General features: G+C 41.9%; 1 protein-coding gene across 1 annotated transcript in view; it reads left to right on the plus strand.

Annotated features, from left to right (window-relative positions):
- The first annotated feature begins 489 nt into the window (after positions 1-489).
- LOC308091673 (ATP-binding cassette sub-family C member 4-like) overlaps positions 490-27,221 on the plus strand; it is a 44,434-nt gene continuing 17,702 nt past the window's right edge. Inside the window, exons 1-14 of the mRNA XM_080437338.1 lie at positions 490-748; positions 2,365-2,475; positions 4,981-5,101; positions 6,142-6,366; positions 6,488-6,577; positions 9,914-10,077; positions 11,506-11,631; positions 14,200-14,449; positions 20,598-20,708; positions 21,143-21,232; positions 22,051-22,242; positions 23,086-23,180; positions 23,725-23,811; positions 26,997-27,093. Coding sequence (XP_080293464.1) covers positions 672-748; positions 2,365-2,475; positions 4,981-5,101; positions 6,142-6,366; positions 6,488-6,577; positions 9,914-10,077; positions 11,506-11,631; positions 14,200-14,449; positions 20,598-20,708; positions 21,143-21,232; positions 22,051-22,242; positions 23,086-23,180; positions 23,725-23,811; positions 26,997-27,093 — 1,836 coding nt within the window. The 5' untranslated portion in view covers positions 490-671. The remainder of the gene's footprint in view (positions 749-2,364; positions 2,476-4,980; positions 5,102-6,141; positions 6,367-6,487; positions 6,578-9,913; positions 10,078-11,505; positions 11,632-14,199; positions 14,450-20,597; positions 20,709-21,142; positions 21,233-22,050; positions 22,243-23,085; positions 23,181-23,724; positions 23,812-26,996; positions 27,094-27,221) is intronic.

Raw genomic sequence — 27,221 nt, forward strand, 5'->3', positions numbered from 1 at the left:
TATTTTATTTGAATTCTATAAAAAAAAGAAACATCACTCTATTCTTACCTATGTATGCATTGCTTACAGCTGTTGCTGCTAGAAGTTCTATCTATCTATCTATCTATCTAGTGAGGCGGTGTAGACATGTCGGAGATACTGTAAGTAGGGGGATTTGCGATTCTGTCCCTAACATAACTATAGGACGGCGAAGAGTCGGCTGAAGCAGACTTCGCAACCTTGACATGGCGACTCGCTCGCTTTAGCTCGCTTGGCGGTGCCTCTCGTGGCTCAAGTCTGCTTCAGACGGCGCGCCTCCATTGCCTCCGTCGAAAACAAGCGCTCCCCACGAGTCCCCAGTCCCTTATGTCTCGCCTCCTATGGAAACAATACCGGCATCTATCTGTCGTCCTAGCAACCGGCTATTGCCGCTAAACCAATCACAACGCCACCGCCCTCCGGGCTATGGGACGTAAGATGTTCGGTGGAGAGAGGGAACAGAAACACACATAACAGCGGCAGTGCTTTCAGCCTGGGGGGAAGTAGACTGGACTGCACTGTACAGTACATGACAGGCAGACAGGGCAGTGTAACATGTGCCTGCTACAAAGTTACACAACAACTCGTTTCCGTCCAGCAGGAAGAATAGGTGCAGTTCATAAGTGGAAGGTACCCGAGAAGTTCGGAACACGATGGAGAAGCTGAAGAAAGATGCGAACAAGACGAACCCCGCGGCCACGGCGAGTATTTTCTCCCAGGTATTCTTCTGGTAAGTCAACAACGGTACACACGACAATATACTGCAGTGTTGAAAGATTTATTGGTTTTTTTAAATTAACGATTTCTGTTTTTTCTTTGCCCTTGAGTTTCAAAGCGAGATGTTTTTTTTACAGTGTCATATTTAGCCTCCTGTGATGGCGTGATAAGGAGGCTTCGCCCAAGTTTTCGTTTGCCAATTTCCAGTGACATTTCCCTGCTGAATCATTTGACGTAGCCTAGTGACCGAAGAGTATACACACTAACACACACACACACACACACACACACACACACACACACGCAGGCACACACACGCAGGCACACACACGCAGGCACACACCCCCAGGAGAAACCGTGTTAATGTAGGAACCACCAAATGGGTAAAAGCCTGGTTGATCACACTTTACCTTTTGCTCTTCAATGGGACATTATTCCTGCACATTTTCAGAACAAGTATATCTACTCAAGCCTGAGCAGAAGCCAAACACCCATCCACTGCTTATTAAGACATCATACTGTCTGTCAATTACAATCCTATTACATGTACAGACTCTTGTCTTCTTGTGTGTAAGATATTGCATGGTTGGTTCCCCCCCCCTACCCATATGACCTGACAGAGAATATTGGATGTTGATAGTATGACTTGCATCATTGAAAAGTTTTACTTTAGATACCACCCCCCCTTTCCTCCCTAGGAGCAATTATTTTCTTACAGTTTGTACTCCTAATACCTCTGGTACCCTCCTCCCCCATCAAATATAAGATATGTTTGACCAAATACCCTTTTCGATATTGTGACAATAATATTGTATTGTCATGATCTTTTTTTTAATGTTTAAAAATACCTGATCTATAGGTTTAATTGTAAATGAGCTATTTCTGAACATTTTTGAAAGTGTAAAATAGGACTGTACTGACCCATAACTACCGGTACTGAATTACCCCCACAGGATCAATAAAGTGTATCTATCTATCTATCTATCTATCTCTCTCTATCTCTCTTGCAATTCAAACTGCAGACTCACTCCCAATCTCCCACCGTAATCTGAAGACTCACCCCTACAGACTCCACCAGCCCGTAGCACTTGCCCTAGCCTCTACGACCTTGCAGGCTTATGCAAAGGCTAGAATGTAATTTAGATAGCATGTTGTGTAGACAGATGCCAGGTCATTTGTAGACCTGGCATCCTATAGTGTGTATAGTTTCGATGCACAGATTTTTTTTTAATATTCTACTGTTTAGACTGATGATAGGTTCTTGGTTTACCTATGATCCTAGATGACTATTTCTATGCATTTGATGTATTACCTCGTGTCGTCCTTGCTTACTGTAAATCGCTCTGGATTAAGAGCGTCTGCTAAATGCCTAAATTGTATATTCACACACACACACACACACACACACACACACACACACACACACACACACACACACACACACACACACACACACACACACACACACAAACTTTTACTTTTTAAACATGGTAGCGGGGCTGCACAATCCATTGTTTGTTGCAGTACTCAATTTGGTGTCTGTCCCCTTCTCTAACTGTGTGTCTTTCTTTGTGTTTCCTTATGTACTTACTGTATCTGTCCCTCCTTCTCTTCCTGTGGTATTATAAGCTGGCTGAACCCGTTGTTTCGTATCGGCTCCAAGCGGAGGTTGGAGGAGGATGACATGTATAAAGTGCTACAAGAGGATGGCTCTCAGAGGTTGGGACAGGAGCTACAGAGGTAATTGAACTATGGCAGCTTTGTCACTCACATTGGATTACATCTGTGACGCCACTTCTCAACAAGTGGGTTGGGACCCAAAAGTTGTGCACAAGATGCTGTGGTAGACAAAGAACAAATGATTGTGTTATTTTGTATAAGTTCTGTATTCATGGCCAACAGAAACACTAGTGATTCCAGTTGGGAACCAATGTATAAGGGACGGGTGTAACATCAATAATTGCCTGCCCAATAATACAACAATAATCACAATTTGCTGATGCCAATTATTGTTGTATTATTGGGATGATGGCGGTTGATGGATAGCTTAGGAATCACTTTTATTTCCCAAGAAACGCTTTGTTAGATTTGTGTGCTGACTGCTAATGTGCTGTATACGTACCTATACCTGTCGTAATCTCCACTGTGGGATTCCTTGCTATGGGGACATACCTGGGGACCAGGTACTGTATGGTAGGCCTGACTACAGTATATCCCAGCCATCTGTTAGCCGCATCCTGCCCACAGTGATCCAGGCTATTCTCTGTATCTTGACAGCTAGATACTGTAGGTGCATTTTCCGTGTGGGCCTGTTACAGACGAACAGGGCCCCACACGAATAAAGACTTTGTGCTTTTAATTTCCCTAGGGGCTATAGGTGCAGTTCAGTTTTTCTGTTGTTTGCCATGGTTCAGGTTGGTCCTCTTCCAGAAGCAAAAATGTTTTTAAACTGCAGTCATGTGCACACAAATTTGAGATAATTTTAGACACAATCCCACTTCTTAAAGTGACCGTACGCAGTTTTGTCTTAAGCATTTTATATGAATCAGGCGTAAGTATATCATGGGAAATTATCTTACTATTAAGTTAAATAATTAATCCAAGAACATTTTTATGAATGAGACATGTGGTAATTTCTCATTGACTGTGTTCAGTCATTAGTAATATGGTTCCTTGGTGATCATTATTGTCCTTTTTAACTGTTGATATTCCACCAATTATTTCCACTCGGCTGATAATAGTTTAACCCATTTAGACTGGGAACCCCTATACGTAACTATGCCTTTCAATCCGGGGACCCCTTTTGGGGTGGTTGTTGCTATGTACGGTATATAGAAACTTACTTTTTGATTTATTTATTTTTATAAATATTTGAAGTTTTTCAGAAAACTTGGGTCAGGATTTAGAAGGTGTTTTTAGAAACGGCCTCAGGTCTAAATGTAGGATCTGGCTAACGTATGTCAGAGCAAGACCTTGATGACTGGGTTGTTCCACGGTCATCTTTAGTGTCATTGGCATTCATTCACTGGAGGTTTCTACACTTAGAGCCCTATTTTTGCGTGTCTTAACTACCAGATCTTATGACCTAACTTAAGACCTGGAGGCGTGGCCAATGCTGTTTAGCTATTTTGAATGGCCAAACGGCATTGGCCACGCCTCCAGGTCTTAAGTTAGGTCATAAGACCTGGTACTTAAGACGCGCAAAATAGGGCCAAAATAGTACGTTAAACAAGAGTAGCAGCAATTTTAGGATTTTTATTTATTTATTTATCAAGGACAGTGCACATTAATCAACATGTCAGTTTTTCACATCCACGTAAATGAGCCAGAGTTAGCCAGAGTTGGCTAATTTTCATCTGTAGTCCCTGAGCAGGCTGTTAAAAATGGTAGCATAGTTATCCATACAAAAACAGACATCATCATCAACAATACAAGACATAGTACAGAAGACAAAACAAATACAGTAAAATATGAGGAGACACATCAGTGATTAATGGAGCTGATAATTACCCATGATTACAAATTTGGTTCGCTTTAAGCCATCTTTTAAGGTTGAATTTGAAGGTGAGATAATTGGTGGGCTCTTTGGTAGGGAGACTATTCCAGTGATGGGAGGCTCTAACAGAGAAGACTGTTTCACCAAACACACTCCGTCTGAATGGTACATCACAGTCCCCTCTGGTAGTTGTTCTGTCACCACTTTCTCTTCGCTCTATGAACTGTTTTAGTGGTGGAGGTGCAAGCCCATTTAAAACCTTAAAAATGAGACGAGCATCTGCAAAATGTTTAAAGCTATCAAAATTAAATAAATTATACTTTAGAGCTTATCTACCTATCTATCGCCAAACCTTATTATTAACAATTGTACATACCAGGCATCCACTGAAAAAGGTTATCTTCCGCTAGAAACTATTGTGACAACAAAAATATGTCTGATAACCTGTGGCTACGCCTTCTCCCAAGTCGACTTAATCGTCACTTGATATGATTCTTCAATTAGGGTTTTTCACCTGATTAATATTTTCCACTATGCTGTGAGATGTTGCTGTGTTCGCTTTCACTTTCACTTTACATGACATTTTTTGTGAGAGTCAATCACCAAATCAGACCACAAACATACATGGTTTGGTGAGAAAAAAGGAACAGCGGAAGTCAAACTATCGGGAGGGGAACTTTAATATTAGTTCAAATAGGCACTAAACCTGAATGTACAGCCACGTGACATGAAACCTTTCTCCCATACAGGTACTGGGATTATGAGGTTCAGAAAGCTGCCAAAGAGCTGAGGTCACCTAAACTCACCAAAGTTATCATTCAGTGCTACTGGAAGTCGTATGCAGTGTTGGGCATCTTTACGCTGATTGAGGTCTGTGACTGTGTTGTTAATCCCAAAAATATCCATCATTGTATTGATTGTTACAATTTAAATCACAAGAGGATGCATAATTCTTATTCTTAAATGTCGCTGTTCTAGTGTGATGCAAAAGTTCTAACCTATAAATCAATCTTTTTTTGCTGCACTATATTATTGATTTCTTCACATCAGAACAATAGGATTTACATTGAAAATCTACAGTATGAAGTTTTCCTACATGTAACATTTCACAGAAAGCTTCCATAAGACATTGTATTCAACTTTCTTCCTATCTAATTACCCTAGCCTGTGACACTATAAATATAGCGCTATGAAACAGTCAGGCTATTATTGCTGTGTTGCCACTGCCACGTGAAACCCTGCAGATCAAGCTGACTGCACTTTAGCCTAATCTTACTGTGTTTTCCCTACTTGAGGCACAATGGAATAAAGTAGTCCTTAACACTGCTTCATTGGTCATTGTTTGTACTACCCTTCAGTAATGGTCAGAAGAAATTAGCCATACTTACTTTATCAAGTAAACATCCCTCGCACAACACAATTAGTTTTCACTTCAGTTCATAATCATCTCCCCAATGCTTATTGGCTTCGTCAGAAGAAATGCAAGCACACATTTCAGTTTCTCCACTCTAGAACAGCTAAGTCCCAGTTCGGTCTTCACTTTTTGGCTGTTGAACGATGAATCGTGAAAATAGCTGATTCACAATGTGTCCCATAGCAACACGTTGTGAGCTTGCAGATCTGCAATTTTCAGCTATAATGACAACATGCCCAAAATAGGGATGCCAGGTTGAAAGTGTGTAATTAATAAACGATTTGTTCTTTATTTTAATTCTTTGTTTGGTTTCTTTACAAACTGTAATAATTATAATCTGCCAGCGAGAGGGTTCTGCTCATATCTGTTACTACTTCACTTACTTACACAACTAACTTGACACGAGCAGTTCATGTTCAAAATGTCATACTTCATGAGCTGTTTGGGAAAAAAGAAAGTCTTCTCACGGGTCTCTGTTCTCTCTCGCAACAATCAGGAGGTCATTAAGGTCATCCAGCCAGTGTTATTGGGGAAAATGATCCAGTATTTTGAGAATTACGAACCAGAGGACACGGAGAGCCTGTCTGTGGCCTATGGATATGCTGCTGGGTTGTGTCTCTCCACCTTGTTCCTGGCTGTGCTCCATCACCTGTACTTCTTCCACGTCCAGAGAGCAGGCATGAAGCTCAGAGTGGCCATGTGTCACATGATCTACAAAAAGGTCAGCACACAATATAGATCTACAATGAAATCAAGCTGCACACTTTTGCTGCAGGAGCGAAGCTCATTTAAATATTGCTTTGATTTGTGATTTGTAAATTGTGACATCTGTCTGCCTTCAGGCCCTGTGCCTCAGCAGCGCTGCAATGGGGAAAACCACCACGGGTCAGATTGTCAACCTCCTCTCCAACGACGTTAACAAGTTTGATGAGGTATGCCAAGCTCATATTAGCACAGCTTCCCTTGACTACATTTCAAGAAGTTGGAGAAAATGCCATGGGGGTCACAAAAATCAGAAGGGTTTGTTTGAACTGGAATCTCTGGATTATAAAATATCTTGTGTTCAGAGTTTAGATTTTGGCCTGAGGGTGGCGCTAGAGGAAAGGTCATGGGGTCACTCAAATGTTTAGTGTTCATCCTCCAAGGACCATGAAGGTGCACAGCAAAGTCCATGGCAATCCAGCCAGTTACAGTAGCTTTTGAGATGTACTGTTTTAGACCAAAGTGGTGGACCAACGGACCGACATTGCCATCCTTTGCTATCAGGGCAAAAATACATGAAACGGCAGTTTTAGCTGGATTGTGGGAGTTCTTTTGCCGCTTTTTGAGACTTGGAAATTTAATCAGAAGTTACTATCCTGAAGGCAAATTTGAGGCTATGTTTATGTAAAGTTTCTGTCCAGAATTGTAGCATTACTGAACACCTCAGGATAGGTGTGGTGTCTACTGTCTTTACGCTGTCCCAAGTTCAAACTCTGTTCACACAAACAGGCCCACCCTAGCTGGAGGTTAGAATCTCAGAGCTGAGTTGGCTCTGTGCCAGCTTCTCCACTTTAAAGTCTTGAGTTTCGTTTTAATCAGTGGGTACGACACCTGCGGTGAAAACTCTGCAGCTCTCGGGCATTCTGTTCCCCCGACAATGAGCTGTTAAGTACACCTTGCATAAAGGTCATGTGCTTGGATTGCCCCAGTGTCTCCCCAACTCAGGATTGAAGACTTGAAGTCATTGTTGACTGGTCACAGCTTTTAGATTACCATGAACAGGAATGTTCATCCCCTGCCTGGCTGTAGTCTGTGATGTTATGTCACCTGTCAATGTTTTGGTTATTCTTAGGTCCTGTGATAATGTTGGATCGGTGTTATAATAATTTGTACTTCATTAGTGTCCTGTTTACACTTTATAAATGGCTGTCCTCAGCCACTACTATATCTTTTTTTTTTTACACTTTTAGCTTACCTCTCCTCACTGAGTTCTTTAGTCACCATGCCTGAGTCACCATGCCTCTCACATTTATGATGGTAGATTATTATGATTGCGTTCCTCATAACATTCCACATGCTCATGTTGTTTTCATAGTTATATACAAGTAGATACCTCATTGGCCACTGCTGTTCACTGCGGCTGCCATATTAGCTGGGTCAAGCCATACATCATAATGTACTGTATGTATGCCCCATGTGTCTGTTTAAAGCAGGAGATCTCCACAATCATCATACCTCGATGAATTCTGAACAGATTTTCACACAGTTTAGTTTGGCAGAAATTCCACACATGTAGTCAGTTATGATATAGCATACTTGGTCAAATATAAAATGTGGGTTTTCATACCACAACACTTTGGTAACGGTAATGGTTATAAAACAAACATTTTAGTCTCCACTCTCCAGGTACTGTATATGCAACTAAGGCATGGCTCAGCTAATATGGCGTTGACGTTGACATACGACCCCAAGGACCAGTGCGGTGTAGTATTTATGTCCATAGACATATAGAGGTAGATGACTCATTGGCCAGTGGGGCCGCACGCCAACACCAACCCCATATATGTGGGGAAGCCTGCCAAAACTGCACTGCAAGAAATATGCCTGAGTTGTATTAGAAGTAGAGACTAAAACTCATTTCTGTTTTATAACCATTACTTTAACTGTAAGATAAGGTGTTTTGGTATGAAAACCAATGAAAATGTTGTATTTAATCACGTATCCTACTGTATATCAACTATATTTGACCAGACTTTACACTTGATTTTATTGCCTTTGTAAACATTGTCAAAAATACTTTTCAGACATTTCAGTCTCTTATTTTAAAGTCATCTTTCAATTATCATGAAATGCGTTTTTGTAAATTATGATCCCATTAATTTTTAAATTGATGATAAAGTAGGGTATGCCTCTAGGGCTTCTACTGGTTTTACTAATCACCAATCACCACTGCTTCCAGTGAGTGGTTGGAGAAGACTACTTAAAGCCTTCAAACACCTATGATCTCTGGCAGCACTTGAAGTAGTGCTGTCCACCCACACACACACTTTGTGTTCAGTGAAAAAGTATGTTGTTGTGAAGTTTATGTTCTGTTAAAGTATTTGTTCACACAGTCTGATGTGACAAATTTAAGTTAACCTGGTTATGTTTAGGGCCACGGAAGCCAGGTTTTTGTATTCGTCCTGTTTTGGTAGATTAGGTTAGATCAGTAAAGAATTAGGGTTGTAGAATTGGGAATTCCCCTCTTTAAAGTCGGCACTCGTAAAGACAGTGATGTCACTGAAATGTGACCACTTGTCTGTCTGCCGTCTCCCCTCTGTTAACATAAGGGTAACCCATTCATGAGATGAGATTAGATGAGATATACTTTATTAATCCCCGAAGGGAAATTGAGGCGTTACAGCAGCACAATGCGACAGAATAAATGAAGAATCTACCAGACAAACAGAGACGTTTGTCCCTAATCCTCCTCTCTGCGACTGACTGACCACAAAGCCAGCCTTCTTTATGAATTTATTGCGCTTGTTCAGCTCACAGGCCTTGATGCCACCTCCCCAGCATACCACTGCATAGAACAGAATGCTGGCTACAACAGACTGGTAAAACATTATCAATAGCCTGCTACACACATTAAAGGACTTGAGCCTCCTCAGGAGATACAGTCTGCTCTGTCCATTTTTGTGGACAGCCTCTTGTGTTGCCTTTCCAGTCCGGATCCTTGTTCAGGTGGACGCCCAGAAACCTATAGGAGTCCACAATCTGTACCTCTTCCCCCTGGATGGTAATGGGTACTGGGGTACTCCTCTTGCCCATTACCATCCAGGGGGAAGAGGTAGAGATTGTAGAAAATTAAATGTGAAACACATCATCTATTGAGAAAACAAGACGATATTTTGACAAAGACACCCCATACATTTGGAAACATATTTTCATTCAAATCTATATCGTCTCCAGTTCATGTAGGATTATTTTAGAAGTAGGCTAACTACAGTTGAATTACAGTGGCTTCTATGGGCTGGCCTGCTGCACACTGTTCTCCCTTACCACGAGTGGTCGCGCTGTCTCAATTGTGGGTGTGAATTTGTAGGCGCCCATGTGTCTCTATAGCATTTGTTTTCTCCTACCATTTTGGGAACAAGATGGCGGATTTGAATAAGCTGAAATAGTGGCCTAAAAAATCCAATGGGTGACGTCACCGCTCTCTTCGTCCATATGTTTTTACAGTCTATGGAACCGCAGCGGCCATTGAGGTATCTTATGTTTATATGTATTTTTTTTATGGACAGGTGACCATCTTCCTGCACTTCCTGTGGGTGGGGCCTCTCCAGGCAGCAGCCGTCCTAGGGCTGCTGTGGGTGGAGATTGGCCCATCATGCCTGGCAGGCATGGCGGTCCTCCTCATCCTGATGCCCACGCAAACTATGTTTGGCAGACTTTTCTCCAAGTTCAGGTAACTCACAGACACACCTTCCATTGATTCCTATTCACTACATCCATTCCCTTGCTGCCTAACCTCACCGCTACATGCCCAATGTTACCTAGGCCATAAGCCCTTAAAGGAGAATTTCGCCCCAGGCTTTGTCTTACCTTTTATTTGAGGTTATTAACTCCCCATGAGAGTGGTCCACGAGCCCAAATTCATAACGAGCGATGTTGTCCATTTTGCCAGACCCCCACCGCAGTTCCGAAACGGGAGTATACGGGCTGTGGTGTAATCCGCTTATTTATATTGGGTGCTATTGGGGTAGACTGTCTTCCGGGAGTCTTGCGAGACGAGATTTCAAACAGGATTTCATCAAAAGCTGCTTTGACAACACTACGGTGGTTCTCGTGTGACAATAATACTGCAGTGACTTCCCTGAGGTCCTACACGACACATAGAAAAAAGTATTTTTGAGTGATATAAATACGCGGATTACAGTTTCGGAACTGCGGTGGGGGTCCGCCAAAATGGACAACATCGCTCGTTATGAATTTGGGCTCCTGGACCACTCATATGGGGAGTTAACAACCTCAAATAAACGGGCGAAATTTTCCTTTAAACCTAAGCCCTAGAAGAGCTTGAAAGGAGAGTACCCCAGGTTTTTTCCAAATCTTTCAATTTGGTTTTCATAAGACTGAGATAAAGCAATGCTGTCCTTAAAGGACCATACTGCCTTCAATACACGTCATTTCATGTTCACAGATTCAGCCATACAGTATATCGTATAACAGACATTTCTTCCGTTACTGGATTTATTTCTAGATTTTGCGTTTGTTTACTTTTTCCCCTGTCATTAAAACTGTACCAAACTTGTGTGGTTAAGAAGTCGTGGATGTTTGCATATCATGAATCCATGTTCTCTCCAGGGACTATTTTCGGCTCGATTTTTCTAATCTATCCACGCTTTACAATGCGTTAAATATAATGATAACATAACTTTTCTGTTTCAAGTTTTCATTTTCATTCCGTACTGAAATCAAATCACGGTATGCTATGGGAAATGGTCTGCAGTAATTTCAAATACACCATGAGACGTAGCAATGGGCCAGACCACCAGTATCGTCTGGACACATTGTTTCTTTAAGTGCCGGGGGGCATAGGTCAACGTTACGCAACAGACTAGTATAGCACTTTTCTGGGAATTTGACTTTATATAATCTTTGCCCTACTTTGGCACTTTTTGTGTTTTATACAGTCATACTGTGTTACTGATTATAAGACAGTGGTTGGATGTGTAGGTTGAGGTTGAGTTAAAGTATCCCTCATTAACTTTAAAATCTCGTAGCTCAGTTTAGTCCCCCCCAACTCACTTTCCATTCTCTGTGTGAGTGTGTATGTGTAAAAATGCATTAACCCCCCCCCCCCCCGCCCCCCCCGCCCGGCCTTCCCTTGCAGGAGTAAAACTGCTGCCCTTACTGACAACAGAATCCGTACCATGAACGAAGTGGTGTCTGGAATCCGGATCATCAAGATGTATGCCTGGGAGAAACCATTCTCAGCGCTGGTTTCTGAAGTCAGGAGGTAAAGCGAAGTATGCAACTGAATCAATGTTTTTGTCTCCGCCAGGCCGAAAGGCATGGCGAGAGAGTATGTTTTACCCTCCGTCCGTCTGTCCGTGTGTCCGTGTGTCCGTGTGTCTGTGTGTCCGTCTGTCACCAGCTAATCTCCGCCACCGTTGGCTTGATCGCAGCGAAACTGTGCACACACACTCCCTGGATGCCAATTCCGAACTTCTGCCCCAAATTTTTCACATGGGCCTTTTATAGCGCCACCAGGAGGCCGATTTGTGCAAAACATATTTTTTGACAGTACTCCTACAGATTTTGTCCAAAAATCTCGCAAATCGGTACACAGTATCTCTATAGTCATTAAACAAAACTTGTCTTTCAGATTTTTCATATTCCATCCTGATTGGCTAAATGCAATTTCGGTGAAATTTTGCACGCATATTTCCACTATGCCGAGGAAGAAATGCCACTTGAAAATTTTCAAATCAGCCTCATGGTCAAAACAGGCCGATTCATGTTTTTACCTATAACTGCACCGATCTGTGTAAAACTTTGTATGCGCACTCCCTAGAGGTCAAGGAAAAACCTTTGCCCTGCATTTTTCCCATCTGCCTTTCATAGCGCCACCAGGAGGCCGACTTATGTAAAACACATTTCTTTATATTACTCCCTCCGATTTTATCCAAATTTCACGCAAATCGGTACACATTTCATGTGATCAAGACGGGTGTGTTTGATTTTTCATATTCCATCCTCATTGGCTAAGATTGACATCTAAAGTTTGCAGTAGTGGCTTGTTTTGAACAAAATTCCGCAAATCATGAACGCACCGTCCGATTGCGGTCAAACTTTGCACGCACATTCACACTATGTTGAGGAACAAATGCCACCCTTTTAACATTGGCCTGTTATAGCGCCACCAGCAGGTCTAATTTAGCAAAAAAAAATTTTGCACAAAATGCCTCAAACCATGAATGCAGTGTCCGATTGCCGTGCAAGGCCTAAGAACAAATGGTACCCTTTAAACATTGGCCTATTATAGCGCCACCAGGAGGCCACAATAACCTACCTGACCTGGCGGAGACCTGTGCTCCGAGGAGCACTTTTTCTAGTTTTTGTTTTGTTTTTTGTTTTCTTGAAAGGATCAAATTTCCTTCCTCACTGTGTGCATTCAGACTGTGACCTCATGGCTACAAATGGCCATATCCTCTCAAAGCAACAAACAAACAAACAAACAAAACAACAATAGAAGAATGAATATCCTAGGTCCTCTAGGTCAGCGGTTCTCAAACTATGGGTCCCGACCCAAAGTGGGGTCGCGGGAAGGTGCCGTTGGGGTCGCGCAGTGGCAACGATTTTATTTTCAAGAAACGGTAAAAAAAAAAGGTAAAAAAAAGTGTGGTCGTCGCCAGAAAACAAACTATTGGCTTGACTCCACACACACACACACACACACACACACACACACACACACACACACACAGCTCCACCTCCAACAGCGACCCAAATCAAGCAGCAACAATACAACACACACAAGCACTTGCTGAGGCACACAAACTGATTTAGCTCTGTTCATAGACAATTTACTTAGGAATTATGTTCAATATGATCGGGTGGCATAAAATAGCCAAAAGAAATCCCATAAAATATGGGGTCGTGGTATAAGAAAGTTTGAGAACCCCTGCTCTAGGTCCTTCTCCTCTCCCCTGTGCGGCTTCTCTTGACCTGCTTTATATGTAAAGTGGCACTCTATAAATACAATTTACTGTAAATATGTTAAATAAAATACTGTTTTATAAAAAATATTAAACATAAATACAATGGATTGATTGATGTAATGTAAACTGGTAATCTAGGAATTAAAGCTTACTTTAGGATTTCACATGTGTAAAATATAGAATCTGTTCTGAAGACACAGTTTAACTGCACTGAGAACACTGAGTGCAGCTCAAGCTTTGAGCACAGGATCGGATGTCAACTGCCTATCACTTACAGTACAGCGGACTGTGTTGTCCAGCACTAACATGGCCCACTACCCAGACATGTTTGTGCTGGGGCACAAATGGGTCAAATTAATTCAAACCAGGAACGCATCTGTGTAACCATTTGAACCATTATTTCATACTTTGGCTATTCAAAAATACCAGATCTACAAGCTCATAGCGCGGCACTCGGTGCCGCGCTATGAGCTTGTAGATCTGCTATTTTTGAAAAATTTGAGTTACAAATGTTCTCTTTCAAAATGTATATATTCAAAGATTTGCAAAAAAAATCTTGATTTTTCAAAAAATAGCAGATCTACAAGCTCATAGCGTGCCAAGCTCATAGCTGTGCCGCGCTATGAGCTTGTATATCTGCTATTTTTGAATAGCCAAATTATAAGATAATGGTTAAAGTGGTTAAAATCTAAAATGACAGATGCTTTCCCAGTCTTAATGGGTTAATGGTGTCGTAAAAAAGTGTGAAACCAAACCAGCCAACAATCACTGAAATGGACAAAAACATGACATTTACATGTAAATTATATTCGTTTCACCTGGCAACCTAACTTCCAACATCCTCCTCCTCCTTATCTCCTTAGGAAGGAAATCGCCATGGTCATGAAGAGTTCCTACCTGCGAGGCCTCAACATGTCCTCCTTTTTCGCAGCCAGCAAGGTTATTGTCTTCGCCACCTTCACCGTCTACGTGCTTCTGGGGAACACCATCTCGGCCAGCCGCGTCTTTGTGGCCGTGGGCCTGTACTCCGCCGTGCGCCTCACCGTCACCCTCTTCTGGCCCGCCGCCATCGAGAAGCTGGCCGAATCCCGCGTCAGCATCCGCAGGATCAAGGTATGGGGGTGGCAAGCCGTTGAGTTGACTCTGTGGAATATGCAAATTAGTGCTTCATTTAAGTTATTTTCTTGCATTGGAGGGAGAAAATGCGTAGAAATAAAGTGATTAATAATCACAGATTATTAACTCCTCACCTTTCAGTGCAATGTGCCGTTTTGAGATCAAAGTAGATTCCAGATGCATTTAAATCCGAGTTTTTTTTAAGGGGAGGGAGTTTGGGGTCGGTCAGGTTGATCAGGTTAGATGCATAATTGGTTAATTTTAACTTCGGCATTTGTGCCCGACTAAAATGTTCTTTTGACATTCGGCATTTCAATACGATTCAATGATTTGTTTTGGTGTACAGTGACTTACTGCTGCTGCGCGCATGCTCACACACACACACACACACACACACACGCACACACACACACACACACACACACACAGCCCTGCCTCCTCTCTTCTCCTCTTCTCAACTTCACTTGAAAGTAGTTTGCGTGTCACGTTGTTGCTTGATTATGACAAGAGCCTTCTGCATGGATTTCTGTCAAATAAGTTAACAAACAAGGCAGTCATGCATACTGTTATGTGTGTAGGCATGACCCCAAAGGTGCATTCTGAACCAGGAAAAACCCTGATAATGGCTGTTAGAATTAGGGCCCTATTCTGGGCGCCGCCTTACCCATTATCCCTAAACTTCTTTGCCATTTTTTTACTATTTTGAAAAACATCTTCAAATAGTTCAAAAAGCCAATCTACTCGAACATCCGAAATTTGGGGGTGTGGGTTGTGAGGTACTTGCAGCACATGAGGCGCACGCACCATTCGAGGATGAGTCAATACGCTGTTTTCACTCTTTCCCTTTATTTCTCTTCTCCTTTTTTTTATTTTTTTATTTCCTTCTCTCTTTTTCTTTTTTCTCTTTCTCTCTCTTTCTTCTGTTCTTAATGCTCTTCCTTCTAGTTTTCCCTTCCCTTTTTTTAGTTTTAAGGGGTGGGGAGGTGGGTGGGGAGGTTGGGAGGGGGTACTAGGAGGTAGGGGGATAGCCGAAGGGGACGTTTTAAAAAAACTGAAAACCCACAAGAAAGCACTGACCTTGAAACCACTGGTAAACCTACCAGTAAATGTAACTATGCGATGTCATGAACTGTGTACCCACATATATAGTCATGTGATGTATGTAACATTGCAAAATTGAGGAATAAAACTTTATAAAAAAAAGCCAATCTACAAGCTCACAACGTGTCGATGTAGATCTGCTAGTTGAACTATTTGAATATGCGGTACAATTTTCAATTCAGGAATTTAGGAATTTAGAATTTATCCAAATAGTAGGGGGAATTATGTGAACATTTGTTACACAGTGGATGGAAGCATGAATTTTGGATTTGCATTGGTGCAGTCTGGCCTTTAGACATCCTAGAAGGGGTACCGAAAACAATCTTAAACAGGAAGTGAGTTATTAACAAAAGTAAGTTAGTGAAGAATTACAAAATCGCCACAGGTGCACTATTGGCAATTGCCTCAAGACACCTAAAGAATCTCAAAAGCATGAAATTTAGCACAAATGTCACTTGGGTGCTCTTAATGCCCCAAAGGACAATGTGATTGACTTCCAGCAACTACAGGCATCTGTAAATTGTAAAGGTTATGGTAGCTCAAATTCATTTGGTGGCAATGGGAAACAAACGTAAGGGTGACCGTGACAACTTTTTTTTTCTTGCACAAAATATATAATTTAGTCACTGATTATTAGGGTTAGGGTTAGTTAATTAGTTAAGCCCCTCCCCCTCACGTACTTCACGTCAGTCTAGGTTCAGTCCAGTGTCTTGTTTGCAATGATATATTTCTAAACATTCCCAATAGTACATCCTAACCTTCTATCCACAACGAGAAATGTGTCAATTGTTGGGGGCATTAAAACCCTAGCGAGTTGTGCCCTAATAGAGGGCTTGATATCTGGTCATATGAACATTTTAACAATATATTATCTATAGATAATCATTCAACAGGTCTTGCAAACGTTTTTAAAAACAATTATGTATGCCATTGTGGAACATCATCTCATTCTATGTTTGGTGTTTAAAGTTGTTTAAAACGTATTGAAGACATTTTTCATCGGTGGGTTTGGCCAAATCATTCATTATTAGTCCATTTACTATAAATGTAAAAGCTATAATTGGCTAAATCAGACAAAATGGCACAATTATATCACCTTTTAGGAATCATCATTTCTGGTGACTGATTTTCCCTTTTAAAAAGCATTTAATGGGTCCGAATTTTTGGGCACCCCTTCCATCTCCATGGTGAGATACACCCTTAAGAATGTGTGTACCAAATCTGGTGCTTCTATCCACCGCGTAACAAGTTTTTTTTTTTACCTTAATTCCCCCTACTAAAAGCAAAGTGCAAGGGGCACGGTGGCGCAGTCGGTAGTGCTGTCGCCTCACAGCTAGAAGGTCCTGGGTTCGATTCCCGCCGGGGACGCTGTGGGCACTGGGGGCGTGTCTTCTCCTCCGCGTCATCAGCGCCCATACCCTAGGTGGGGTTGGCGAAAGGGCCTCCTCTGTGTGGAGTTTGCATGTTCTCCCCGTGTCTCCTAGGGTAGTTAATACCCTCACAAAAACATGTAGTAATCCTGGTCACTATACCGCCTCCCCCATGACAGCCGGGGCGCCTGATGGAGGGGAAGGGAACTGGTTGGAATAACGTGTTCCTTCCACGCGCTACGTCCAACCAGGGAAACTCCCCCCTGTCGGGTGACAAGAAGGTCAGTTGGCTCTCATGCCTGAAGGAAGCATGAGCTCGGCCCTGGCCTCCCTACTGTGGGGTGACAGGTGTAATACTGGTGTAGGGCTGGTGTAGTGCCCAGGATCACTTAGGAAATTGGCACCGGGTGAAAAAAATGGGTTACAAAAATCGTGGGATAAAATTTAGTTAAAAAAAAAAAAGCAAAGTGCATGGTGGGAGTAAGCAACATGAACACTAGGTGGTCAAGTAATTTGAGGGCTAAGAAAACAAGTATGTGCTGCAAAGTAGCTAGGATATCAGGTAGACATAAAAACTTCTGTCTAAATAACATACTATCTTAACTCTTCCAGTGCCATGTTTATTTATGGAATTTTGGTTCTAAGTGCCACAACCAAAATTAATTGTAAAAAGTGCTTAGGAGCCGAGATACAGCCTTTTTCAGTAAAAAGTTAAACAAGAAGTGAATGGAGCAGCAAATCTTCAAATCATCATATCTTGGGTTCTGAACATGTTTTTCCAAAAAAAAAGAAAAAAAAAAAGTTTTTTTTATGACGTCTTTTCATGACGTCTTGGCGCTCAGGGCGTCAGGCCTCGTGACGTCTTAGACGTCATGTGGCACTGAATGAGTTAATAAGATACTTAGTATCTGTAAACAAGTAAACTACATACACTACAAGTATCTAAATGACTTACAGTAACTAGCATGCATCTAGAAAGTCAACAAGTACAGACAAAGAAATAAGGAGTACAGGGGGGGACAGGGGAGTTTTGATTGTCCAGATATTGTAAAGTGCAAACCTACAGGAGTGAGGGATCACTGCAGTTTGTGCCTTGAAAGACACCTGACTGTCCAGGAGTTGGACACTCCCAGGTTAATCCACAGTGATGTCAGCAAGGCATGCAGTGAATGTGATTCACTATTAAAGCTAGGTTATTGTCTCCGCCGGAGGCGGAGAGTATGTTTTCGCTTCGTCCCGCTGTGTGTTCACCTCCCTCCTAGCCAAGCTAACATTGGTCAAGCTCCACGTGACACGTGTCAATATGTTGACACCAATGCCTTTGATTGGCTAGAGGGACGCATGACGAAATAAAATCCTATAAATAGGTGTGTCACTTCAAAAAACGTCCGTGCGTGTGTGTGTCCCTCTGAGAACACCTAACATTGGTCAAGCAAAGGCGCAGAAGGCCAAAGCTAAGAAAGCATACTCATCTACAACAGTAACACAGAAGAGGACTATAGAGTTGAATTGATCCCACAACAAGGCCGAAGTCTTAATACTGTAACAATTGGCCACCTTGATCAAATACATTATGTAGCACTAGAGAAAACTGACATAGATCAAACACACCAATCAACTGCTGAAACTGTTCAAGACAATGAAGATGAAGAAGACAGACAAGCATTTGAACAAACCAGTCAATTACGACGACTCCCATATGACACATTGCTTCAAGAAGAACATTTTTTAGATGCAGACACTACATATTCAGTCGCCCCTGCAGAACACCAAAAACCACGCGCATTCTACCAAGACGACCCGTGCTATTAAAATAGCACGGGTCTGCTGGCGGAGACTTGTGCTCCGAGGAGCACATTTTCTAGTTTATTCTTTTTTTGCCAGACCCAGGGGGTCAGGCCTACATGAGGCTTTGTCGGTCCCTCTTTTGTCCATATATGGACAAAAACGGTTCAACGTTTTTGTCCATATATGGTGCTTACATGTCCCTCCTTTTTGATTGGCCAAGCTTAGCGTGACGTATGCTTTTCACCTATATGTACTAGGAATCTATTCTGGGTCTGGCAGAACCAGGTCTCCTGGTCTTGTTCATTGTGAACTGCTAGAATGCGCCCACTCATACTGAAAAATATCCTCAGTGAATGTCATCTTTTTAAAGTGGCGCATCTCAACAACAGGGCAGACCTTTTCAAACGTTATGCCATCAAGAAACTAACTGGCGACTTCATAGTTAACAGAGCGCTTTATGTCTCTTCCAAGCTCTGGCTTGGCTCGTGTTTCAGATCATATGCATTCAAATGCCCTTTTACTTAGAAAAAGTGTCCAGTATTCTTTATATTTTCGTTACTGAGATGGAGGTGAAAACGAGATACAGGAAGGATATAATTCTAGGTCAGACAGTCATGTGTGTTTCCAGGGACAGGGTGGACACTACTGTAACTACAAACCTGAAGGCAAATAGTAAGCGACTGAATGAATGCACTTTTTGAAGAGTAAACAGTATCTGTATTATCAGAACTCGGTCACAGGTTTTTTATATGATGTCATGAATGGATAGTCCTATTCATAGTTTATTATGGTGCAAGTAAAAGGTTGCAACTTCAGAAAGCCAGGTAAATGATGCGTCTCTATTCAGTGAGGTTTTGGCCTTGATTACCTGGCAAAATGAACGTGCCACTATAAATGCAGAAAAAAACAATTATTAGCAAATGTATTATGTTTCCTCATTTGTGAAAGGCAGAGGAACAGGAAATATGTGGTCACACTTGTGATATACTTCCTGTATAATTCCTGCCTAAAATAACCTCCTGTCTGTGTTAGTCTGGCCGTAGTTTGCCGTAATATTTGCTAGCAGACTTGAGGCAAAATTATACCATTAATACTACTTCTTTTGCTGTTATGTATGCCTTTTCAATGCTTATCAAACAGTGTAGTGAGATGATAGAGACAGGAGGGAACAAATGGAAAAAGCCTGGCCTGGCTCTCTCTGTCTCTCCTGAGGTTAGACAGGGGATCCTACACCAGCAGCACGCGACAACTCCCAGAGGCCCAGGTGGTGTCTCTATGTTCAGTTTAATTTTAGACAAGGTGTTATGCATGTTGTGGATGCCAGTGTGAAACATTATCACCCTGCACTCACCCCCGCTCAGGCAGTCGGCACGTGACTCCATCTGAAATACACTCATTGTCATGTCATGATCAGTTGTAAAGAATGTGTTGTAATAGTTAACACAATACAATAACTATTCTGTAAATTTGCAACTACCTAATGTAACACATCAGCATCTTTATGGTGTGGCGAAATAGGGGCCAGCCGCCTAGAACAGGGTTGGTCTGTATGTACAGTTTTTTTGTGGGGGTATGTACTGTTTTTTTGTGGGGACGCATGCATGCGTCCCCACAAAAGTAGGCCATCTATATGTCTCCACAAAAGTAGACCAATCTACTAATGCCAATCACAGCTCATCTTGTTTTGTTTTTCAATCGGATTTTCATTACTACGATGTTTACAACGTTTAAGTTTATTAAATCAGTTATTTTCAGTGAGTGACGCTGTCATATGACAAAGTATAAATTGGGTTTTACACTACACTATGCACATTGTATTCTACTCTGCACTACTCCACATTACTCCATTCACCAGTCTTCACTATTCTATTCTCTACTTCTAATAGGCTTTCTTGATGCTGGATGAGATTAAGAAAACCAACGATTCACTGCCATCAGAGGAGGAGAAGAAGGAGGTGTCTGTTGAGATCCAAGATCTGATCTGCTACTGGGACAAGGTCTGACAATTTCACTCTCATTGGAGAAAATAGCCATTTAGGTGTTATCCACATCTGCACCCACATATTTCTGCACAAGCCAACTGGACATCTATTGGCTTGTACCCTTTTGATATTGTTGGACTTTGATACCTGCATGCATTCCAGTCATTGCTGTATCTTGCTTTGTCATGCTGCAGTATGTGTGGTGAATCATTGACCTGTCCTCCTTGTAAAGTTGTGTGTGATCCTGTGTGGTTTATTATGTCCCATCAAATGTTACACCAGTGTCGTTTGCCAAAAATAGCTGAGCTACATGCTGACAATACATCAACGTATCACGATGTAATGCGTTGTGAGCTTGTAGATGGGCTATTTTCAGCAAGCTGCACCATCGTACGACAGCGTATAAATCATGCTTTACTGTTTCCACCTCCTACCCATACCCGTTGCAGAGCCTGGACTCTCCATCTCTGCAGAACATCTCCCTCTCCGTAAAGTCACAGCAGCTCCTGGCTGTGATTGGGCCAGTGGGGGCAGGAAAGGTCAGTGGTCGCTCGCTTTGTAAATTCCCCCTCACAATATTGGCTGATTTGTATTATGGAATGAGAGGGCAAGAAACGGATGTTCCGTGCTCAAATGTACATTCACGAGTAAGAGACCACACCTCTATTTGAGCTTTAACCCATTGAGACCTGAAGCCGATTCTACATGTCTCCTAAATCTCAACAGTATATCTGCTGTTTTTGAATAGCCCAAAGTGTAAAAGAATGCTTTTTAGCTCAAATCTAAAAATGACACAGTTCCAGGTCTTAATGGGTTAAAACAATTTATTGAATTAAATGAGATTGAGTCTCGCCCTACCATGGGTTACTCATCCCAATTCACACAGAGGTGGGGGCGTAGTCTGAGGAGCTGATGGCTATCGTTGCTCTACTCGGGGAGCAGTCGGTCGTCTCTGCTCCATCACTGCCCAGCACATGGGTTCCTAGAAAAAATCACTGTCAACAGAAGGAGGGAGAGCGAGAATCGAGGAGGAAGGAGGCGGTTGGGGTGGAGCAGGATGTTTACTGTAGCAGTACAAACAAGAAAGTAAAATAGGTGTATTTATTTGTACTGTGGTGATTGCAACAAGGTTTGGCTCTGATAAGTGAAGGTGGTGTCGTTGAAAAAAAAAAAAGGTGATTGCGAACGGGGAGTGTCCGTGTTAAGTAGAGGGTGGTCTCCACTCCTGAACGTGCATTGATCACAGATTCATTACATTACAAGTGTATGTGATGATGAACTTCAGAATGGCCCATATCCCATATCACATATCTCTTCTTGACTCCCTACTCTCCCCTTGCCTATCTGCAAACCCCAGTCCTCCCTGCTGAGCTCCATCCTGGGAGAGCTGCCGCACGACAAAGGGATGCTGAAGGTCAATGGTCGGTTGACCTACGCCTCCCAGGAGCCCTGGGTTTTCACCGGAACCATCCGCAGCAACATCCTGTTTGGCAAAGAGCTGAACCCCCAGAAGTATGAGAAGGTCATCAAGGCCTGTGCACTCAAGAGGGTGAGAGACACTTTTCATTATTTCTTAATGTTAGGTGGGGGGCTGTTAGGGGCTGGTCACTCCTTTTACTTCTCCTTTAAAATTATACTAAAAGAAAATGCAAAAATATTATGTTGGTAGTTTTGTGTCAGTCCTTGAGAAACCTTCAAACATAGAAATCATTTCATCCTCCCTTTAAAAGAGGGTGCTTGTTGAATTCCCTGAGAAGTTGTATTTCTACAACCGGTCCAGTATCCTTTGCAGAGCAGTAAGTGTATTGGAATTCCAAAAATTACTGTAAGAGGGTTAGGATATTTTGTCAGATGGAAAGCCTTCTGATACGATTCAAATATTTTGTGTGGAGCGACTGAACCGTTATTTTTTAGACTTAAAAACAGCAGCCAGTTAAAAGCCAGCCAGGAGTAAAACTTTGCCAACCTAGCATTTATGTAGTGTGCTCTGTGGACGATGTTATACTGCAGGGTGAATTGGGAATTAGTTTGTGCACAAAATATATAATCTGAAAAAAAGGGAGGGGCAAAATGATAGTTCAACAAAGGATGAAAAAGATCCATTACTGTGAAGATCACTAACCAGGTAAAAAAAAAGAAAAAGAAAGCATCATTAGAGTGTGGATGCAATAGGTTATTGTTATTCACTGGGGCTAATGCAGGGGATACAGACAGGGAACCCTTCAGCTTCTGGATATTGCAAGCCCAGTAGTACTGAATGAGGTTGTGGAATGCTAAGTCACCATCATTTTAGTTTGGTTTAGGTTAGCCATCCCAAAGGAAGGACAATGTAATCTGATCTAGCTAAAAAAAAGAAACCTTGGGGCTGGTCACTGAGTCATTTTATCTCCAGGACATGGAGCTGCTTCCAGATGGAGACCTGACAGTGATCGGAGACAGAGGAGCCACCCTGAGTGGGGGACAGAAAGCTCGAGTCAACCTGGCCAGGTAAAAAGCCTGCTAACTGTGGGCCTGCATCAGATCTGACAAGAAGTACGATGGTTAAGCATCGTACACAGATACAGAGTGGTATGGTGTAGCGCTGTCCTCGACTAATGGGATCCTTCGACAATAATAGCTGATGACATGGACTAATCAATTAGTTGATTTAATTGACAAATCTGTCAAATTTGAGCTTCCGACTTGCAATTAGCACCCTTTTACATCTCGTACTTGCCAGAGAGGTGCCTGAGGATTACTGCCTTGCAAATCTATGGTTGTGCAGATGCAGTTTTATATTTATATGTATTTCTTTCTATTTGTACTTACTATTCTATTTTGTCACTGTTGAGGAGGCTCAACAGTGACAGTTCACTTGTACAAGAATTTCAGTGACAATGACAATCTTGAACTATAATTTATCAGGGAATAACTCTGGAAACCTGTGTCAAGTTAATAGATATTGACAAAAACATTAAAAAAAAAATCCATTAGGAGTGAATCGAGTATAAAAGTGTATGTAATTTTGCATTATGTTATAATATGTCTTCAGAGCTGTGTACCAGGATGCTGATATTTATCTTCTGGATGATCCTCTGAGTGCTGTGGATGCGGAGGTTGGGAGACACTTGTTTGAACAGTAAGTTCAACCATGTCACATGATATATTTACCTGACTCATGCTCATCCAGAGCGAGGTTGAGGTTCAGAGTCTTGCTCCAGTGGGGGCTGAACTCACTTCAACCTCCCTCTGTATTCTGGTACTCTTAAGAATGTGTTGAATATTTTTTTATTTGTTTTGTTTGACTATAATGACTATAATGGTTGACTACCATCCTCAAATGAAATCATAGCAGCACTGTTGTGTGTGAATGTGTTTCAGAAAGAGAAATACAACAACCTAAAACATGTGTCCAGTTTTTCTGTCTGTGTCCCTTGGAATACAGTTTCCCACCTCGCCTTGTCTCACCTTTTAGCATGCCAGAATGCTATTCGCCACCTCAGGGGTGGGCAGAAATGCCACTTGGTTGAGCCTTTTCCTTTCTTGCCCACTCTGCATGCGCTGTTTACTCTCCCTGACTTTCCAATCGCTCAACTATTCAGTTTGCTTAATCCATGGCCTCCAGAATCCCTCAGTAACCAGGTCAGCGCAGGATACACAGAAACCTTAAGTTTCCAGGGTAGTAAATGTGTGTGCACTGCACGAACACACTGATTAACCTGTTTTAACCTATGAAATGTGACTGAACCAGTTTATAAAATAATGTTTGTCACTTCACCTACAGTAGGTGTCTATTGTCTGACTTGTCAACAGATCTTTGAGGTCAGGGTACAGCTGCTATGGTATTTTTGAGTGGTGCAACCGCTCCTATAATTGGGTTTAGGACCCATCCGTGGTGAAAGTTTTTCTTTCCGTCGTGAAAATTTGTCTTTCGCTGTGACGCCATGCTGTGGAAAACACGCCCATAGGCTAAGCTTTGCAGGACGTGCTGTGATTGGCTAGCGAGACACATGATGAAATTAACTTCAAACTTCGCAGACACGCTGTGATTGGCTAGCGAGACGCATGATGAAATTAATAATAATGTAAAAAATGTAAGCACGTCACTTCGCAGGACGTGCTGTGATTGGCTACCGAGATGCATGATGAAATTAATAACTCATAAATAGCACCGCTCACTTCACACTGGGTGTGATTCTTTTGTTAAATCAGTATGTGCAGTGGGATTACCACAACACACTTGTACAAAGTGAACTCCTCTGTTTGATTTAACTCTGAGAGTGTAAAACATGAGCCAAAGGGACTCTTACGAGTCCATTCTCAAGAGTTAAATTAAACTCAGAGGATTGTGCATCACAAAGGATTTGACTATGCACAGTATTAGTCGACTGATACTTGCAGGGATGATACCAATATTAGTGAGCAAAAGACATCATCACTGTGCTGAAAATTGTATAATTTTATATAACTATTGAAAAGACAAATGAGAAAAAAACTAAAACCAAACACAAATGGAAGTATTTCTAAATTACCCAAAGCATATTTTTTTTGTACGTTTTCCATACCAGGGCATATCAGACTGGTATATCTGTGATAGGCCGGTATTCAATGATGATAATTCAGTCAGGCTCTACACCTCAGAGAATTATTCTGTGCAACACAAAGGAATTGACTGTGCACCGCAAAGGATTTGACTGTACAGCACAGCTAGTATTTCTCAAAATCATACACCCAACAGTGAAAGCCTGGACAATCTTGTTAGTTTCACTGTCCCTTGGAAGTATGCTTCAAAGTAGAAAAGGCCCTGTGAAGTATCTCTGTGTGACTGTGTGCCTCAGAGCAGGGCTGAGTGATATTTTAATAAAATATTGCAATATTTTTTTACTGAATACCTCAATATGGATAATGTGACAATGTTCTCTCATCGACTAGGACGAATATAATTACACAGTCCAATAAGTTCCCAAAACTGTATCACTCTAAGACCAGGAAAAGACGACAATTAATCTAGTATATCACAATAAATATGACCAACATACCAGATGATACCTCACAACAAGACATCAATATTATATTAATATATCACCCAGCTCTAGCTCAGAGATCAATAACTATTTTCTTCTCAATTTTTTCTTTTGACGATGATGATTGTATTCTTAAAGCAGCGCTATGTAACTTTCCTCTTCTACCCCGGATTTGAACCCAGTTTCCTGCGCAAGTGCTGACATTTTTCCATTGAGCTAATCGAGTCTGCCTGCTTGCTCAGGGGATAAATTTAATCTTGACCATCAGGTCAAAATTCGTGTCGGATCCTATGTCTAGGTGAGACATGACCTTTGACACGATTTAAAATGTCTCAATAGAAGAGCAGGGAAACGAAATACAACCACCCCTGTTGTATAAGTTATATTGTATTAACATACTCTTACCATACAGATTGGACAAACCGTCCGTCTAGAATGCTCCCTTAGCAATTTTTTGTAGGCAATAAATGTAATCCTGGCTCATGACTAGATTTGTATTAATTATTTTGGCAATATTGCTTGTAAAAGGAAAAACTTTGTTTGGCTAAAGACAATGACAGCCGCCACCACCCCACTATGCTACATGCAAGATCAAACACCAGGTTCCAGTGAAAGGAAGGGGAGCTATGAGTCAATTCAAATGCAGCCCTTTTGGGAAGAAGTCAGGAAGGGGAGTGGCACCGCCACTGTCAGACAGACAATGAAAAACAGGCCCCAGTCTTCCTCTTGCATAACAACCTTCCATGTACTACCATGGAACACAGCAGTGATCAGGAATGGGCAAGTGATTTATTGGGTTTTGTTTGCGAGGCTGTTGGTTCATAGTTAGGAATGTATTCTGATTTATACTCCTGTGGTGAAAATGGCAGATCAACAAGCGTTTGTAGATCTCCTATATTCGGCACAGGACAGCGCTGTACGACAGAGTAGAAATTAAGTGTGTTTTGCAGTGACACTTTTCTCTTTTTTTTTTAACTTTTGATGGTCCTTATGCAATGCACACATAAATGCAACGTTATGAATAGTTCACATGCACACACAGACTGGGACCATCCTACAGTATGTGCTTTGGCGTGGAACACAGATATGTGATTTGCTATTCTGAAACCGAATGTATACCGTTCATTCAGGGGGGATTCCTCCTTGTCCAAAGGAGATATTAGGCTTCTGGGCATTAGGCATTAGACTCTGCTACCCAATGTCTTTGTGTGAGGTGCCATTATTTCTAGGATCTCTTTTCTGTGTTCCCGCGTCCAAGTTTCCATGTTTACACTGTGTGTGTGTGTGTGTGTGTCTCCAGATGTATCTGTGGCATTCTGAAGAACAAGCCCCGCATCTTGGTCACCCACCAGTTGCAGTACCTGCAGATGGCCAATCAGATTGTGGTTCTTAAGGAGGTTGGTGTCCCAGTTGATGGACAAAATGTCCTACAGGAGCCACACTTATTTACTTAAACAAAAGGATGCGGACTCTTTTAACATTCCATCTTGTATATCCTTGGGGGTCAACAGACATTTGGAAGAAA

The sequence above is a fragment of the Gymnoscopelus braueri genome (genome assembly GCF_963280865.1).
Source record: "Gymnoscopelus braueri genome assembly, chromosome: 1".
Classification (NCBI taxonomy): Eukaryota; Metazoa; Chordata; class Actinopteri; order Myctophiformes; family Myctophidae; genus Gymnoscopelus; species Gymnoscopelus braueri.